This window comes from Poecilia mexicana, unplaced genomic scaffold (assembly GCF_051168715.1).
Source record: "Poecilia mexicana isolate PSO_F unplaced genomic scaffold, ASM5116871v1 scaffold_23, whole genome shotgun sequence".
Classification (NCBI taxonomy): Eukaryota; Metazoa; Chordata; class Actinopteri; order Cyprinodontiformes; family Poeciliidae; genus Poecilia; species Poecilia mexicana.
The window spans coordinates 15110927-15127995 of NW_028263392.1; the positions used below are offsets into that span (position 1 = coordinate 15110927).

The 17069-nt window shown below is 38.2% G+C and overlaps 2 protein-coding genes and 1 long non-coding RNA gene across 3 annotated transcripts; 2 read left to right on the forward strand and 1 right to left on the reverse strand.

Moving 5' to 3' along the window:
* Positions 1-495: 495 nt before the first annotated feature.
* On the reverse strand, positions 496-2153 carry lamtor4 (late endosomal/lysosomal adaptor, MAPK and MTOR activator 4). The gene is made up of 4 exons (XM_015002101.2): positions 2065-2153; positions 1884-1967; positions 770-887; positions 496-690 (listed from the first exon to the last, which is right to left on the reverse strand). Exons 1-4 carry the CDS (start codon positions 2065-2067, stop codon positions 593-595), a joined length of 303 nt encoding a protein of 100 aa, XP_014857587.1. The 5' UTR covers positions 2068-2153; the 3' UTR covers positions 496-592.
* Positions 2154-2176: 23 nt separating this feature from the next.
* Positions 2177-3825, forward strand: atp6v1f (ATPase H+ transporting V1 subunit F). The gene is made up of 2 exons (XM_015002100.2): positions 2177-2389; positions 3409-3825. Exons 1-2 carry the CDS (start codon positions 2232-2234, stop codon positions 3608-3610), a joined length of 360 nt encoding a protein of 119 aa, XP_014857586.2. The 5' UTR covers positions 2177-2231; the 3' UTR covers positions 3611-3825.
* Positions 3826-13051: 9226 nt separating this feature from the next.
* On the forward strand, positions 13052-15140 carry LOC148152518 (uncharacterized). Its single transcript, XR_015762163.1, has 3 exons — positions 13052-13245; positions 13340-13417; positions 14795-15140. It is a non-coding gene; the product is annotated as an uncharacterized LOC148152518 (long non-coding RNA).
* Positions 15141-17069: the final 1929 nt, after the last annotated feature.

Consider the following 17069-nt stretch of genomic DNA (forward strand, 5'->3'; position numbering starts at 1 on the left):
ATATGTTAAGAGGGAAGAAACTGTTCAAAAATATTCAGCTCAAAAGAATCTTCAAAAAGAGGAACTGGCTCAAAGGAAAATGTCCAAACCCAGGAATCGGTTCAGAAAATATTACAAAAAATGGGAATCAGTTTTGAGGGAACAATCTGTTAAAAAATAGGAATAAGTTAAAAGGAATCAGTTCAAAAGGAAGAATCTTAAAAAACAGGAACCGGTTCTGCTTTGATATGTCTGTTTAGTTCATGCTAAGCTATAAGGACTTTCTGAAAAGCAACCAAGATACACTAAAATCCCTACAAGACAACTATTGAGAACTGATTAAGACATTTCTTAAAGATGGAACAGTCTGGCTCACCAGAGGGAAAATATTAAAAATGAGATCTTTTTCCATCATTAGTCCCTGAGTCATTCTGTAACTTCTACATGAATTTCATCAGCAACTTGATTCAGGATCAAATTTAAATTTCCATAGAAAACTGGCAGTAAAAGCAGAAGTTTAAGCAGCAGTTTCAAATTGTTTATTTTACAGACAACATAAACAAAAATAAATCACAAAATGACGCCATCGCCTTCGTCCCGTTCGCTCCGGTTCCTACACGTTGACTGGTTCGTGCTGGTTGTTCTGACGTTTGACCACAAACACTTTCTGACCTGAAATCGTCACTACGTACACAAAATCCTCCAGGATTACTGCAAATATGAAGCACACAGGTCGGTTAGCTGCTGAGCCAATCAGATCTCTCTCTGGTGAAACGAGCGGCTTCGTTACCTGACATGCGTTTGAACGGCGCGTCTGTAGACCCGGATAACCGGAAACGGCAGGCCGTCCGGACCATCTGCATCATCACACCGGCAGTGTGCTCATCATTCTCCAGCTCACCTGCAGACTGAACAGGTGAGGAGTTCTGTCAGAACCGGACCTTGTTGGTTTCAAACCAAGATGAACGGCAAAAGCAAATGAGGTGGATTAGCATTGCTTTCCAACAACTGATGCTGTCAACGAAGAATGGGAGTGAAATACTGACAAAAAAAAAAGAATCTCACTATATTGTCTTAAATACTTAAATAAAAATATCACAGAAACTTTTTAAAAACAAATATGTAACTTCAAAACCATTCACAGAAAAAAATTATATATACAAAAATCACAAAACATAAAAGGTATAATTATCAAAATGAAAATAAATCAAGGCTTGAAATATGTATGTGTAATCAATAGATAAGATTTAGGAAAAAATATCACTTAAGAAAAAAATTAAAAGGAAAAAATATAATAAGTTGTACTTGGATAAAATAATATTACAAGGAGCTCAAAATAATGCCAGAATTCATAGTATTATCACTTTATTCTAACCAGTTAAACTTTATCATAATTTTATTATTTTTATTTTCTCATTGTGATCCTAATACTCCATCGCAATTTTCATTTTCTGAAATTAGCTAGATTTATTTTATTTTTTTTACTTTTTGCATAATAATTTAATCATTTTTGAGCTGTTCTCATGTGGGAACAGCTCTCCTGGATTTCCTCAACACATCAGTAAGTTTAAATATTAATCTTGTGACTTAATATTTAAACTTACTGAAGTTTCCCCAAATTATTTAACACTGCAAAAAATTTGAACGTTTTGTAACAAACACCTAAATTTCTAAATCAAGTTTAAGCCTAAGTCTACCTGACTGGGTTGCAAGTTTTTCAACAAGAGTTCATTTCAGAATCATATTGCCACAAAACGTTGCTTGATTTTCAACCATGTTTTGATCAGCTTGCTGCAAAAGATGTCGATAGAGAAATGTGGCACTTTTGGTTTTCCATCCACTGTGTTTTGTACTTTTTATAAATGGTTAAACGTGGAGAAGCTCGTGTTTTTCCCCAAACTCACAGCCAGAACTCCGTCCTCACTGATGACCAGGTACCCGACCTGGTCCGGAATCCGCTCCAGACCCGCAGTCAGAGCCGCCGTCGTCTGGAAAACAAACAAGCAAACAAAAACAGGCTTCCGTGAACGTCTCATCAGCTTCCAAAGAAACAAAACGGAGAAAATATTAAGTTTAAACCCTCACCATACTGTACAGTTTTCTGCTTCGCTTTGTTGTTTCTAACTGCAGCTTCACTTCCGCCTGCTGCCGCTGCGTGACCCTCACGTGACCACTGACGCAGCGGCTCACATGATCAAACCTGCTGATCCGAACAGTCTCTCCGTGGTGCTACTGGACCAAAGCAGCTGGCTATGGCGGGTCGAGGCAAACTGATCGCAGTGATCGGGGACGAGGACACGGTGACGGGCTTTCTGCTCGGTGGGATCGGGGAGCTGAACAAGAACCGAAAGCCGAACTTCCTGGTGGTGGAGAAGGACACGAGCATCACGGAGATCGAGGAGACGTTCAAGTGAGGCCCGATACACTGTTATACTCACATATACACATCTCTCATTTTAAATTTATACAAAATTAAAATAGACCTCAGGTGAAATCAACAATAATAAGACAGCATTATTGATGAGAATATTAAATTTGTAAAATTCTGAATGGAATCTGGTGTCGCTTGAGGTTCGGGCCCACTAGCTCCTCCCAACTCATACACTTAATGTTTTAATGTTTTTATTTCCTATAGTCTGTTTTTTGGTGTAATTTGGCAGAGAGTTTATAATATTAATCACGACACAAAAATGAAAACTGTCAATTTAACCAAAATGTTAATATGTTTGTTGTTTATACCAGACTCTCTTGAAAATGAAACCGTTTTCAAGATTAATTGATTGTTGATCGCATATAAAACTTTATGTTCAACCAGAATGACCTCATTAAATGTATTGATAGTATTGTAAATATTCGTCTGATATCGCATTGTTCTTATATATTTTTTTCATTTGGTTATCAAAGAAAAACGACTTTTTAAAGATTTTGGTGCAATGTCTGTATGGAATACCCTAAGAGCCAAAAATAATATTAGAATGGAAGTATTTTTATTATTTAGATTATTTATTTAAAAAATTCAATCTACCTCATTATGGATTAAAACATCTTAAATGTATTCCAACTTCCTGAACAGATTCCTGACTTTGATCCAATTCTTGATTTTGAATCTATTATTCTTGAACAGACTGCCTACTCTGAACTGGTTCTTGAACAAATTCCTAATTCTGCACACATTCTTGAACAGATTCCTGACTCTGATGTGAAATCTGATGCTGAATCTTAGGTTGTTTTTTTTTTAATTCTTGAACAAATTACTGATTCTTGAATGGATTCCTAATTCTGAACTTAGTCTTGAACAGATTCCCGACTTAAATCTGATTCTTGGCTCTGAACAGATTTCTACATTTGAACAGATTCATAGATCTGAACTAATTCCTGTTAAGATTTCCCTGTTATTTTAACTGTTCGGACATTTGTTTCCTCCTGCAGGAGCTTCCTGGCGCGGAACGACATCGCCATCATTCTGATCAACCAGTTCATCGCCGAGATGATCCGGCACGCCATTGACGCCCACATGCAGTCAATCCCGGCGGTGCTGGAGATCCCATCCAAAGAGCATCCGTATGACGCGTCCAAGGACTCCATCCTGCGCCGGGCCAAGGGCATGTTTTCTGCAGAGGATTTCCGATAAACGGTTGATTAATGAGCTGAGTGTGTTGATCCGCTGGTTATTTACACGGCATGTCATCTGAAATTTCCAGGAACTGGATGCTCAGTTTTCAGTCTTGTTGTTTTTTTGTGTGTATTTCTGCAGTTGTTCTCCTCCCATCAGTGTTTGTGCAGATGTGTTAACTTATAAAATTGTAACAGATGTTGGAATTAATAAAATATATTTGTGATTGTGGAGTTCATTGTTTATATTCAGTGAGAGAAGGTAACATATCAACTATGTTTAAACGTTCTTTTCTACACAAACTCATTCATTTGATCAGTACATGTAATATTCTTAACTCCTTTAAAGCTGCAGTATTTAACTTTTACAAAAATATGTTTTTTCCATATTTGTTAAAACTGTCACCATGTCATGGCAGTAGGTTACGAGCAGATAATCTGTGAAAAGATCAATCTCCTCCACCTGTTATTTCTGCCTGAAGAAATGAACTGTTCCAGACCAGCAACAACCAATCAGATCCAGGAGGCGGTGTCTTAGCGCTGTCAATCATCCTCATGTACTGCTGATAAAAATGTTGTAATGGCGGAGAAACAAGCCACTGTTACAGGATTGCCATTTTAGGTTTTTAGATCATTGCCTTATAACCCCTTTAAAAAAAATCAGAACTGACCTCAGATTAACGTCTAAAATATCTGTAATGTCCAAATCATAATTCCTCCACCACCGCGCTTAACAATTAAGGTTTTCTCCAAAAAGGTTTGTGATTTATGTAGATACAATCTTCAAAAAGTCATGCTTTTTAGTGTGAAGATACTTTTTTCCACCACTCTTCACAAGGTTTGTTCAAGATTTTTTTTAATTGTCCTGTTAGACACTCTTGCCATGAGGTGAATTTGCTGGGAAAATTACTTTTCTTTCATTAACTCTTTCAGAATCTGTTCCAGAAAAAATAAAAACAAGAACTGAAAACACCAACACAGAGGAACTTCATCATTAATTTTCTGTCCTTCAGCTGAAGTTCAGAAAAACATGAGCTGACCCTCGATGGAGGACAGAAAACACTGATGCTGAAGTGTTTGTGCAACCCCAGGATCTTCAGTCTGGTAGTTTAAGTTCAGTGCTGCGCTTGACGGTTGGTGGTTACCATAGCAACCAGTAACTGCAGGCTCCTCCCCCTTTTTCTGTTGCCATTGGTAACTAACAGCTCTGTGTTTTCTTTATAAATGTTATATTTTCACACATATTTTAGACAAATTTAATCATACACAGTGATTCATTAGTAATTTTGCTGTATTTTCTATATGTTTTTAACTGCTATCATTATTAATGTTGTCTATTTTAGCTATGTTTAATTTTACAAATGTTAACTGCTGCTAGCTGCTCATTGGGAGCTATTCCTTTGTAGTTTGCTTTATCTTTGAATCTTACACATATGATTTTATTTCCTGTACTAAAAATGATATAAATTTGTGTTAAATACGATCACAGTCAGGCTCTTTCTCTGCTGCTGTCTGTAATTGTGGGACAGAAGCTGCTGCACTGATGTTAACCACCAATTTAATTTCCTCTTTTGTCAGAATAAATACAGTGAACCTGGTGAAGTCAACCTACTGGACCTGAGCCGAACATAGAGGGGTTACAAATGAACAACAGAAAACTGACCTCAGATCAGCCGGAGGGAGTATAAATCCCTTCAGTTGGCGGGAGCTGCATCAGATGGCCGCACTGCTTCCCACCATGATGCTGTTCCTCATGATGATGATGATGATGATGGCTGCTTTTACATCCGCTGGTCCTCTTCCTGCTCCACCTGAGCACCCCAGGTGAGGTTCAACCTCAATCAGCCTCGGTTTATCTCTGCAGTTCTGCTGCTCTGACAGGTCAGATGAGGCATTTTGTGTTGTTTTCTGTCTGCAGTGAATCCAAACTCATGGAGGACAACAGGAACTCCACTGGGAATCCTCAACGATCCCAAAATGAAACAAACTTCCCCAGGTGAGTCATGTTGATGTTATGGAGGTGTTCATGATTCTGACTATTGTTTTTTCTGATTTATTCAATTAATTGCTTCTTAAATAATTATATAATAATGAAATATTCCCATTTTAGTTTATATTAGTGTAATTTCTGGATTTTAAAATGTAACATTCCTTATTTCTGGCTCATGTGGTTTATTCCAGTGTACATTGAAAAATGTTTTTACATTTAAATATAATTTATTTTTATCAGTTCTTTAGCCCCTTCTTTAACTTTATAGTTAAAATAATATTTATTTTTTATTTTATTGATGCTTACAATTTTATTACATTTCAGTTTTATTTCGATTCTATCTAATTTGTTTCATTTGAGTTTTTCTTATTCTCATATTCTTTAAATGAATGTCTTTTAATTTTTATTTATTTATTTATTTATTTTTTTACAAATCTACAGTTTTTTGTTTTGTTTTTGTAATTATTCCTTTCAAACTATTTTTGTTATTTTTATGTCAGTGCAGTTTTATAATATTTTACTATATTTTAGTTAGGCTGAAACTTATTTAATTTCTTTTACTCAGGTTATTATTTCTTCTATTTTATTTTTGTTGCTAATTTTCCATTTCCTGATTTTATTTTTCTCTCGTTTAGTTAATTGTTTTATTTGATATTTTCTAATTTTGTCCTTATAATTTTGTATGTTTTATTTTTTTTAAATTTCATTTCAGCATTTTCTAACATTTTAACAGTAGGTGCAGCTAACATTGTGATATGTATAACAGATGTTATATTAGGTTGATGTGATGCAGGCGTCGTCTCCTCATCCTTTCACTGTGTTTTTGTACAAACCTGTTGTGGTTTTGCTTTCGTCTTTCAGTTTTGACTCTTCTGTGAACATTAATGGGACAAAGGGGCGCAGGTAAGTTCCTGGTCATCTAAATTTTATAAAAGAGATCTACAGGAGAAAATTCTGTTGTTTAATTCAGTTTGCTAACTTCTGTGTTCTTGTCATGAATAGGACTCCCTATATGTGAGTAAACTGCTGTAAATCCTCAACTCCAGCTCCAGGTCATCCACTTTCAAACTGCTCTGTATTTGTCTTCCAGTTTGGTTCTTCCTCAAGGCCCACTGTAAGAATCAGTCCTCATATTAAACATTCAGTATCTGCTCAGATGCTTGTCTGTGTTGTTCTCAGACAGATGTGAAACCAGATGTTTGTCTATGTGTGTTTCAGGGAACCTGGTCAGGAGTGCGTATTACTGATAATCTGATTGGCTAAAAGGGATCGTCAGTGGGTGAAAGAAAAACTCATAAGTTTAACTTTCAAAACACCGTAACTCTGTTTCAGGGAGTCGATACCAAGAGCTGTAACTATATAAGATGAAGATTACAAACTAAGTTAAACACAGAATAAATCGAAGAAGGTGAGATGAGAGCAGAGTTGGGTAGTAGTCAAAAATTGTACTTAAGTAAGTGAGTCAACATGTTTTTATTCAAGGAAAAGTAAAAAGAAGCTCTACAAAAAATAACTCAAGTAAGAGTATAAAACTATTTAGTGAAAAGTTAACTCAAGTACTGACCTGATCAAATGATCAAATATTTAATATTTAAAAATTACACCACCAGACGGACCAAAATATAAAGTCAAGTGGAACTTTGGGTATTTAAATTAATAAAGTAACATCATCAGCTATAATAATTTTTTTCCAAACCTGTTTCTTTCAATAAAAACTTATGAAACTTTAACAAAACTGTGTTTGTTTCTGTGTCTGGTGAATGAGACACAGACAAACAGAGTTAAAACATTTTTCATTCGGTCGAGAATCCAGAAATTTTACTCAAGTAAAAATAAAAAAGTAAAAATACTCATAAAAGTACATATTTTCAAAAAAGTTACTGAAGTAGATGTGACTGAATAAATGTAACTAGTTACTACCCAACTCTGGATGAGATCTACAGACCTTAACAGTCACCCATTTAATTAATCAGGTTCATGTGTACTGAAGTGCCAAAATAATAATACAATTTTCAAAAGTTTAAACCTTATACAGATTTAAACCTAAATTTCAAAACATCTAGAAAAAAAGGAATGACTGGGATCCACGGGTAGTTGAACAACTTGTTTGTTAGATTTAAAAAAAAAAAATTAGTTCAAAAATAGTAAATCTTTGTTACATTTTTCACTCATGGAGGTCGCCATTTCTTCACCTGCGCGGTGCATGCTGGGCCGAAGACGATACTGTCAGAGAAGCTAACTTTACGCTATCTGAGGCGAACTCCGTCAAAAATTTTTATGTGCCGTTATACATGAAATATAAATATATAAAAATGTGATCGGTTTGTGATCTACTGTTTACTATATTAACCAGAGGTAACACCATTAGCCGGAGCTAATGCCGTAAGCTAGAGCTGACACCTTTAGCAGAAGTTAATGGCTGTTTAAAAGGCCAACGAAGCATCTTTAAGTTTGTATAATATATTTGAGAAAGTGTTTTGATCCCGATGCTAACCATGAACAGCTTGAGTTACAAACTGGAGCTCTTTGCAATATTCAAAATCAATAAATAAAAAAGCAATTGTTGAACTACATTGCGAGTATTTGTTCAAATTGTGATTGGCTTCCTGACATGATTTATGTCATTTTCATATACATTTGAATAGATTCTGAAAATCAGAGAGGAATTATTGAATTGATTAATCAGGATTATCTTAAATCACACAACTAGAAGAAGATAACCTGACATCCAGAAGGTGCTTCTGATTAAAGTTTCTTTGAATTTACATAGCATATATTTGTTAGTACAGACAATAACACTGATTTTTGACGTGTTCTTCTTTCAGGACAGCTTTTTTGGACATAAAATGTCCCATCAGTCTTTGCCATACGGCGAGGCTCGGTGAAACTCTTCAGTCTGGAGGAGATGAAACCGCAGGAGGGTCTGTCCGTGATCCTTACGGACCTGGGAAGTGACATCACAAACTGGCCCACTTCTACCTGACCAGACGCAGACAGACATCATGAAATCACCTTTGATTGTTTTTCTCTGCTCTGTAATCGTTTGGTCTCATCTTATCCCATTGCACCCTGAAAAACTTTTGCATCTGGTAAGGCTTTGCTTAAGGCACCATGAAATATGCAATAAATTCAAATTGTATGTTTTTTTAATCATTACACCCTTGAAAACAACTGCAGCTTCCATCTGTAACTACTAAATACTGTTCATGAGATGTATTATAGGTAAACCAAATCAACAAACCCATCACAGAAAAACATATGTGCTATTTGGGGGGTTTATTCAGTTGTTTGAGGACAAAAATATATATTTGCTTAATTGAATGAGTCCGATACAAATAGCACAACAAGATTCTCTTTGCTTATTGATTAATTAAAGTGCTTTTAAAACATTTTCTTCTGCAGCCTGGTTTTAAATAAAGGTGATCTTTGTCGCCATCTGGTGGCGGAATAAAGACGCTCACTCATTGAGTCTTAGTTTATTTCATAATTTTTCTGCATATATGACCAACAACGTAACAGTATTGTTGCAGCTAAAAACACGATGAAACATTAAATGGATGATGTGAAACACTTAAAACCACTGATACACACAGAGACATTTGGCTTCTTCAGAGAAGTTTGGCAGCTTTATTTTCAGGAGGGATGTTGTCAGTGAAGGTACCTAAAGATCTGCAGTTTACTGACTCCACAAGGAAGATGAAAAACGACTGAAGGCCGAACACAACGTTTTCAGGTGGACCTGAACGTTGAGGACGGATCCACATAAAGCACAGCGGAGAGGAGCAGCAGGGCACACACTGCGACATCGTGGCTGGAATATCTACAACAAACTCGGCTGTTATCTCTTGATGTGGGAAAATATGAACCTTGAATTATCCATTAAATCTCCAATTCCTCAATGCAACAATTTGACCAACAGCACCAGTTATTACTGTGGCACCCGAGTGGTGTACCAAATAAATAACTGCAGGGATTGTGGAGTTTCAAAACGGACCCATAAAAGTTACAATAATTTATTTAAAAGACAAATAATCAAGAGAAGGAGGTGCAGGCAGTCCTTGACGATAAGTCAATAAGCAAGTCTGTAATTGTCTTAGCTAGGCAAAGAAGAAAGGGCGCGGTCCTCCACTGCTCTCAAGACCGGTCTTCCTGGCGAACCTCGTCAATGATCCAGCCGCCCGCTCCTCAGCGGCGACCAGTCTCCCCGTCTAGTCCACCAGTCCGCATGCACCGTCCTCCAGCTCCAACAACACGATCACCCGTCTACTCCTTTTCTAGCCACGTATTGCCTTCTTCTGTCCGTCTCCATGCTAGTTAAGTAGATGCATAGCACCTGCGCCGGTGCAGTGGGGCCTCTCCGGGTATCCGGGCACGTGACCTCCAAAATAACCAATCAGAAAACATGCAAAACAGTAACTCAAAAGTTTAACTCAACTAAACCTAAGAAAGTACATAACTTCAAAATATAACAAGAAATCAAAAACAATATAAGAAATATAGATAGAACTCCAAAAAAAAGGAAAACCGATGTTACGGCCCAAGGCCTTTTCCTTTGGGTCTCTAACATCCATGTTTTGGACTCCTTAATTGGTGCTGATTGGAAGTGGAGGCAGCTGGCCAGTGTCTCCAGATGACGTCAGATCCACCTTAAGATGCACCACTTTCTCTGACTAAGCAGCTCATTCTTCCTGTCTCCTTGCCACTCTCTCCCCCCTTTCTTCCCCAACCAGTTATGATTTTTGTTAAATAAATTCCCTTGTAAGTTATCTCTGGCGTTGCTTCCCTTTCATTTGTTATGGTTTAAGAGCTGGACCATAACACTGAGGCCACATTACCACCAGCTTCCTAGTGCCACACAAGCCCTGTTGCCAGCAATTCAACTTTAAAAGTTACATATTTTTTCTATGCAGATTTGTACTTTTTCAAAGTTCTGGAAGCCTTAGAGGAATATATTGACAACTGCTTCGATCGGACCTGCACCATGAAGAAAAACAAGAACACACCAAGCACTCCAACTCAAACCTCTGAAAGAACCCGCCCAGGTACACAAAGTAGCGCGGATAACTCGCCCACATTGTCATCCGATCCCAGCCCTCGAGAGATGAGTGTCATCTTATTGTCTATTGAACAAAAAATGTCTAAATTCAAAAACAGACTTTCATTGACTGAATTACTGCATAAAGAATGTCAAGACTTGCATGATTAGTCTGGAATTCATTCAACAGAAATTTTGGTAAAAGAAAAGAGAGACCTTCAGTCTTCTCTCAAAACACTGAACAGTGGAGAAAACAGTAAACCAAACAATAAGTCAAAGTTCTTATGACAAGAAATTTATCAAAATAAATGAAAAACGATGCGATAAAAACCAAATCCTAGTGGCAGAGAGTGGTGACTTTTTGAGGTGTGATCAGTTAGTGATATCATTTGCACATAGCAACAGTTGTTACTAGTAAATTTAGAAAATGCATAAGAAATAAATATTTTTAGCGGCCCCTCCAGTGTGGTGCCCCATTCGTCACGTACAGAACCGGTTTTAACTGGTTTCAACAGGATGTTGGTGGCGTATAAACACCGAAAAGCAACATAAGGTACATGGTATCAGAAAGTACAAACTGTTCTCAGTAGGAACACTTTGTACTCCCACATTTCTGTATCTAGAAGTCGGGAGAAAAGGCAGTTGAAGAGACTGAACAGTAACAAGTTTACAGGTCCGGATGGTGTCAACCGGATGGTGTCCACCCCAGAGTCCTGAAGGCCTGAAGCTGCAGAGCAGCATCACCTCTTCAACATTAGCCTGACCTGAGAGAAGGTTCCACTGTTATGGAAAACATCCTGCCTGGTCCAGGACCAAGAAAACTCACCCATCTGCCACCAATGACCATAGACCTTTTGACCTAATAACCCACATCATGAAGGTCCTGGCGAAACTCCTGTTGGCCCACTTGAATTAGCAGACAAGAACATATGAAGACCCCCTGCAGTTTGCTTATCACTGTGAAGATGGAGTTGAAGATGTCGTCATACACCTGCTTCAACAAGTCCACTGCCATTTGGACAAAGCAGGCAGCGCTGTGAGGATTGTGTTCTTTGATTTCTCCAGTGCATTTAATGCAATTCAGCCAAATTTGCTGTGTGAGAAACTCCAGAAGACACAGGTGGAGGCCTCAACAATCGCCTGACTACCTCAAAACAGACCACAGTTTGTGAGACTGAAGAAGGACTGTGTGTCTAACCAGGTGGTCAGCAACACTGGAACACCACAGGGGACTGTATTCTCACCATTCCTTTTCACTCTCTACACATCAGACTTCCAGCCCAAGTCCAACTCCTGTCATGTGCAGAAATACTCAGATGATTTTACAGTTGTTGGGTGTATCAGAGATGGACAAGAGGCCGAGTACAGACAGCTGGTCTGTACGCCTTGTGTCATGGTGTGGGAACAATTGTCTCACTTTAAATGTGAACTAAATAAAGGAGATGATTGTCAATTTCAGGAGGAACAGGATTAGATTAAACCAAACTTCCATCATGGGAGAAGAAGTGGAGGTGGTTGAGGAATATGAGTACCTCGGTGTTCATCTGGTCAACAGACTGGACTGGAGATGCAACAATGAAGCATCTATAAGAAGGTACAGAGCAGACTGGACTTCTTAAGGAAGTTAAGATCCTTCAAGGTTTGCAGCAAGATGCTACAGATCTTCTATAAGTCGGTTGTTGAGAGCATCAACTGTTCAGCCGTCATCTGTTGGGGCAGCAGCATCAGGGACGTGAAAAGGCTCAACAGCCTGATAAAGAAGGCTGGTTCTGTTCTGGGGACGACTGTGGAACCTCTGGACATGATCATTTGCACATAGCAACAGTTGTTAGTAAATTCAGAAAATACATAAGAAATACCCTTTTTGGAGCTCCCTCTAGAGCGGTGCACCCATTTGTCACGTACAGAACTGGTTTTAACTGGTTTCTACAGGATGTTGGTGGCGTATAAACACTGAAAAGCAACATCAGATGCATAGTATCAGAAAGTACAAGCTGTTCTCAGTCAGAACAGCTTGTACTGTACAAAAAAGGCTCAACAGCCTGATAAAGAAGGCTGGTTCTGTTCTGGGGACGATGGTGGAACCTCTGGAGATGATTATGCAAATAAGGACTCTTCACAGGATCAAGAAAATTATGGGCAATCCAGAACATCCTATTCATGAGAAGGCGGAGCATCTTCAGTCAGAGGCTTCCTCAGATTTATTGTACTACAGACTACAATAAGAGATCTTTCATACCAGCAGACAGTACAATACATGCTTACAGTCATTACAATCTACAATAACTCTAATAACCCTAACCTACATAACCCCTATATACACCGTGCTCATCGGGAGAGGGCTCGATTTCTTCACCTCTTGTAAATCATGACAGTGGCTTGGATCCCTGAAGTCATCTAGGCCCTAGAGGTGTCACCCTCCCAGACCCCCTGAAGCTCCGCCCCTGCATAAACAACACAAAACTGACCTCAGATCAGCCGGAGAGAGTATAAATCCCTTCAGTTGGCTGGAACTGCATCAGACTGTCACTCTGCTTCCCACCATGATGCTGTTCCTCGTGATGATGATGATGATGATGGCTGCTTTTGCATCCGCTGGTCCTTTTCCTGCTCCACCTGAGGTTCCCAGGTGAGGTTCAACCTCAATCAGCCTCGGTTTATCTCTGCAGTTCTGCTGCTCTGACAGGTCAGATGAGACATTTTTTGTTGTTTTCTGTCTGCAGTGAATCCAAACTCATGGAGGACGACATGAATTCTCCTGAGAATCCTCAACATCCTCCAAATTTTGCAAACTACCCTGTGTGAGTCATGTCGACATTGCAGAGGTTTTTATGACTGTAATAAAAACATTTGCTTCTAAAACTTACTTTTAAGTTCATTTCTACACCAAGTTATCTGCCTAGCTTTGAGTTTAGGTTATGGGATGTCAAAAAAATAAACAGCTGCGTTTCATCTACGTCTGTATTTTGGAGTGATTCGAGAACAGTGCCTTGAGGTACTCAATGTTTAGTCTTTAATAGTTTAGATTTATCAAATAACAGAATCTAGCTTATCGCTACTCACAGTCAGGGCTGATATTTTTAAATAACTTACATTTATTTTACTTCTTCTTTTCATCTGTATTCATTTATTTAGACATTTTTCAGTTTTTGATTTTATTTTACTTTTGTTTGGATTTTGTGTGTTCTTATTGAGTCTCTGTGTTGTCACGTTTTTCCCCTTCATGGTCCCCAGCTGTCTCCTGATTACTCCCTTGTGTATTGAACCCCACGTGTTTCACCTGCTCGCTGTCAGAGCCTTGTCCTGCTTTTTGTCAGTAGTTGTTAGTCGTGTCATTGTTCATCACTGTCTTGTTCCAGTGCTAATATGTTCCTAGCATCATTGCTCACCTGTCCTGCATGGACTTCTGTACTCTTTAGTGATCTTAATCATTACCTTTACGCCTGCAAAACATCTGGATTGAGACAAACTCCATCAAAGTTTTGCCGTTATACATGAAATGTCTTAAACAAACAAATGTGATCGACTTGTTTATTATATTTGCCACAGCTAACACCGTAAACTAGAGCTAACACAGTTAGCAGTAGCTAATGGCTGTTCAAAAGGCAAGTGAAGCATATTTAAGTTTCTGTAACACACCACCCTAATATACATGCAGAAATGTTTAATGTAGTTATCTTCTTTCAGTTTAATTTTACTGAAGAAATTGTTTTATTTTGAAGAAAAATTATTAATCTGTATGTTGTGCTGTAATGTTTAACTGTGTGGGTATCAATAAATCTTTGCGAAAGCAAAAAGAATCCACCATCCTAATATATCTGAAAGTGTTTTGATCCCAATGCGAACCATAAACGGCTTGAGTTACAAACTGGAGCTCTTTGCAATATTCAAAATCAATAAATCAAAAAGTAATTGGTGAAGGACACTGTGAGTATTTTCTCTTTGCTCAGATTGTGATTGGTTTCCTGACATGATTTATGTCATTTTCACATACATTTGAATAGATTCTGAAAATCAAAGAGGAATTGAGTTGATTAATCAGGATTATCTTAAATCACACAACTAGAAGATAACCTGACATCCATAAGTTGCTTCTGATTAAAGTTTATTTGAATTTACATAGCATATATTTTTTAGTACAGAGAATAACACTGATTCTTGATGTGTTCTTTTTTCAGGAGTAAATTGAAGATAAAATGTACCTACAGTTTTTGCCGTAAAGAGTGGCTTGGTAAAAAACTTAAGAGTATTGGAGATTCAATCACTGGAGTGAAGAAAGTTGATCCTGCGAAGCAGTGACATCACAAAGTCGCCCATTTCTACCTGACCAGATGCAGACAGACATCATGAAATCATCTTTAATTTTTTTCTTTGCTCTTTAATAATTTTCGGTTTAAAATCATAAATATTTTCTGGAAATCCTTTCAATAAACATAGTTTCTCTAATCTTATTATCCCATGTTACCCTGAAAAACTTGCATCTGTCACGGTTTTATGTAATGCACAATAAAAATATGCAATAAATTCAAGTTGTATGTTTCATGATCATTACATCCTAGAAATAAACTGCAGCGTCCATCTGTAACTACTAAATATGATTATATACTTTATAATTGTTTACATTTATTTACCAGCTTCATGAGATGTAAACCAAATCAACAAACCCATTACAAAAAAAACAAAACAAAAACACAAACATGTGTCATTTGGGATTTTTATCAGTTATTCAAAGACAAAAACATATTTTCTTAATTGAATAAGTCTGATACAAATAGCACGACAAGATTCTCTTTGCTTATTGATGCTAAATTAAAGCGCTTTTACAACATATTTTCCTTTGGAGCCTGATTTTAAATAAAGGTGATCTTTGGCGCCATCTGGTGGCGGAATAAAGAAGCTCACTCTTTCTCAGTGAGTCTTAAGAGTTTATTTCAGTTTATTTGATAACTCTTCTGCATATATGACCAACAACGTAACAAACAGGATTGTTGCAGTTAAAAACACGATGAAACATTAACAGGATGATGTGAAACACTTAAAACCACTGATACACACAGAGACGTTTGGCTTCTTCAGAGAAGTTTGGCAGCTTTGTTTTCAGGAGGGATGTCAGTGAAACTGAACTGCAGTTTGCCGACTCCACAAGGAAGATGAAAACGACTGAAGGCCGAACACAACATCTTCAGGTGGACCTGAACGTTGAGGACGGATCCACATAAATTCATGCAGAAGGAAATGTACACTGAGCAGGTGAGTCTACAAACTCTGAAAATATATCTTTTGAAGCAGCCAAGTTCTTGGATCCCCCTGTTTGTGCCTCTTAAGGTTTGTTTTAGTATGACGACAGAAAGTGTGCAGTGAAGCAGATTTCTCCAACACCTGTTGATGGATATCACTCAAACTAAAATGTTTTTGTTGGAATTTTTAAATTTTGTGTCTAAATGTGATACAACACAGGACATCTACAGGTAAATATCAAGGCTTTATCTTTAGACTCTGGATTTCATGAAACTGCTGCATGTGTTGCAGAGCCAGGGGTCAAACTAAAAGCATAGCCCACTAAGGAGTTTTTGCAGCAAAAGCACATCATCAGTTCAACTTACAACTGGCTATTGGCTCTTGAATGTCTTCAGAGGCACCACCCCTCACAGAGCTTAATGTTTATTGGATTTTTCACAGGTCAAGGTTATGACTTTCTGACCTTCTAATAACTCATTTCATGGAGGGGGTGTCAGGAGGAGGATATGTCCTTTGAAGGACCCATCTCCCACTGGGACTTGTACCAGCAACTTCTCTCAATACCACACTTCAGGAGGGATGAGTCTTGCAAGCATTGGTACAGTGTTTCCCTCTCTACAATGTTTGACCCAATCCTGCAACTCTATTTTAATACACTACAGACACTGGGGAGACTCTGATGTCAGCAAGTAGTGGAGTCTCACACACTTCAGCCACAACCCCAATTTTATTGCACCGTAGACAATCTTTTGTGCACCTGCCCAAGTGCCCATGCTAATTTGGTGTTGGGTGGGGATGTAGGAATGGCCTGAGATCTCTGACAGCACCATTGAGGCTGGGAGGACTTGCTTGTGTGGGTCTCACCCATAGTGGTGGGTTCCTGCTGGGTGGGCTATGGTTCCAGAGAATGTGACAGTCCAGCCATGGTCCACAGGGCCCACTCAGGACACTGGTGGACATCCTTCCCTCTTGACCTCTTAGGGAATAGCTCACCAGGGGGGACAGTGATGTTCCTTCCTGGCCTGGTCCCTCTGGGTTCAGATGGTACATTCACATTCACCAACTCAGCACAAATTATTTGTACACATACACCCACCCACATACACAGACAGACACAAATATAATCCAGATGGTTGAAAGCCATGTCACTAGATTACACAGGTTACTATCACATCAATATGATTAGTGGCCCTCCTTGATGCTTGATGCAGTCTG

What these genes read in the sequence shown, in the direction of transcription:
- lamtor4 (XM_015002101.2), bottom strand. An exon ending in GTGAGGACGGAGTTCTGGCT is followed by an intron (nt 888 to 1,883) that starts GTGAGTTTGGGG and finishes TCACCTGTTCAG; the next exon opens with TCTGCAGGTGAGCTGGAGAA. An exon ending in GCCGTTCAAACGCATGTCAG is followed by an intron (nt 691 to 769) that starts GTAACGAAGCCG and finishes TCATATTTGCAG; the next exon opens with TAATCCTGGAGGATTTTGTG.
- atp6v1f (XM_015002100.2), top strand. Translation starts at nt 2,232, where the DNA reads ATGGCGGGTCGAGGCAAACTGATCGCAGTGATCGGGGACGAGGACACG. An exon ending in GAGATCGAGGAGACGTTCAA is followed by an intron (nt 2,390 to 3,408) that starts GTGAGGCCCGAT and finishes TTCCTCCTGCAG; the next exon opens with GAGCTTCCTGGCGCGGAACG.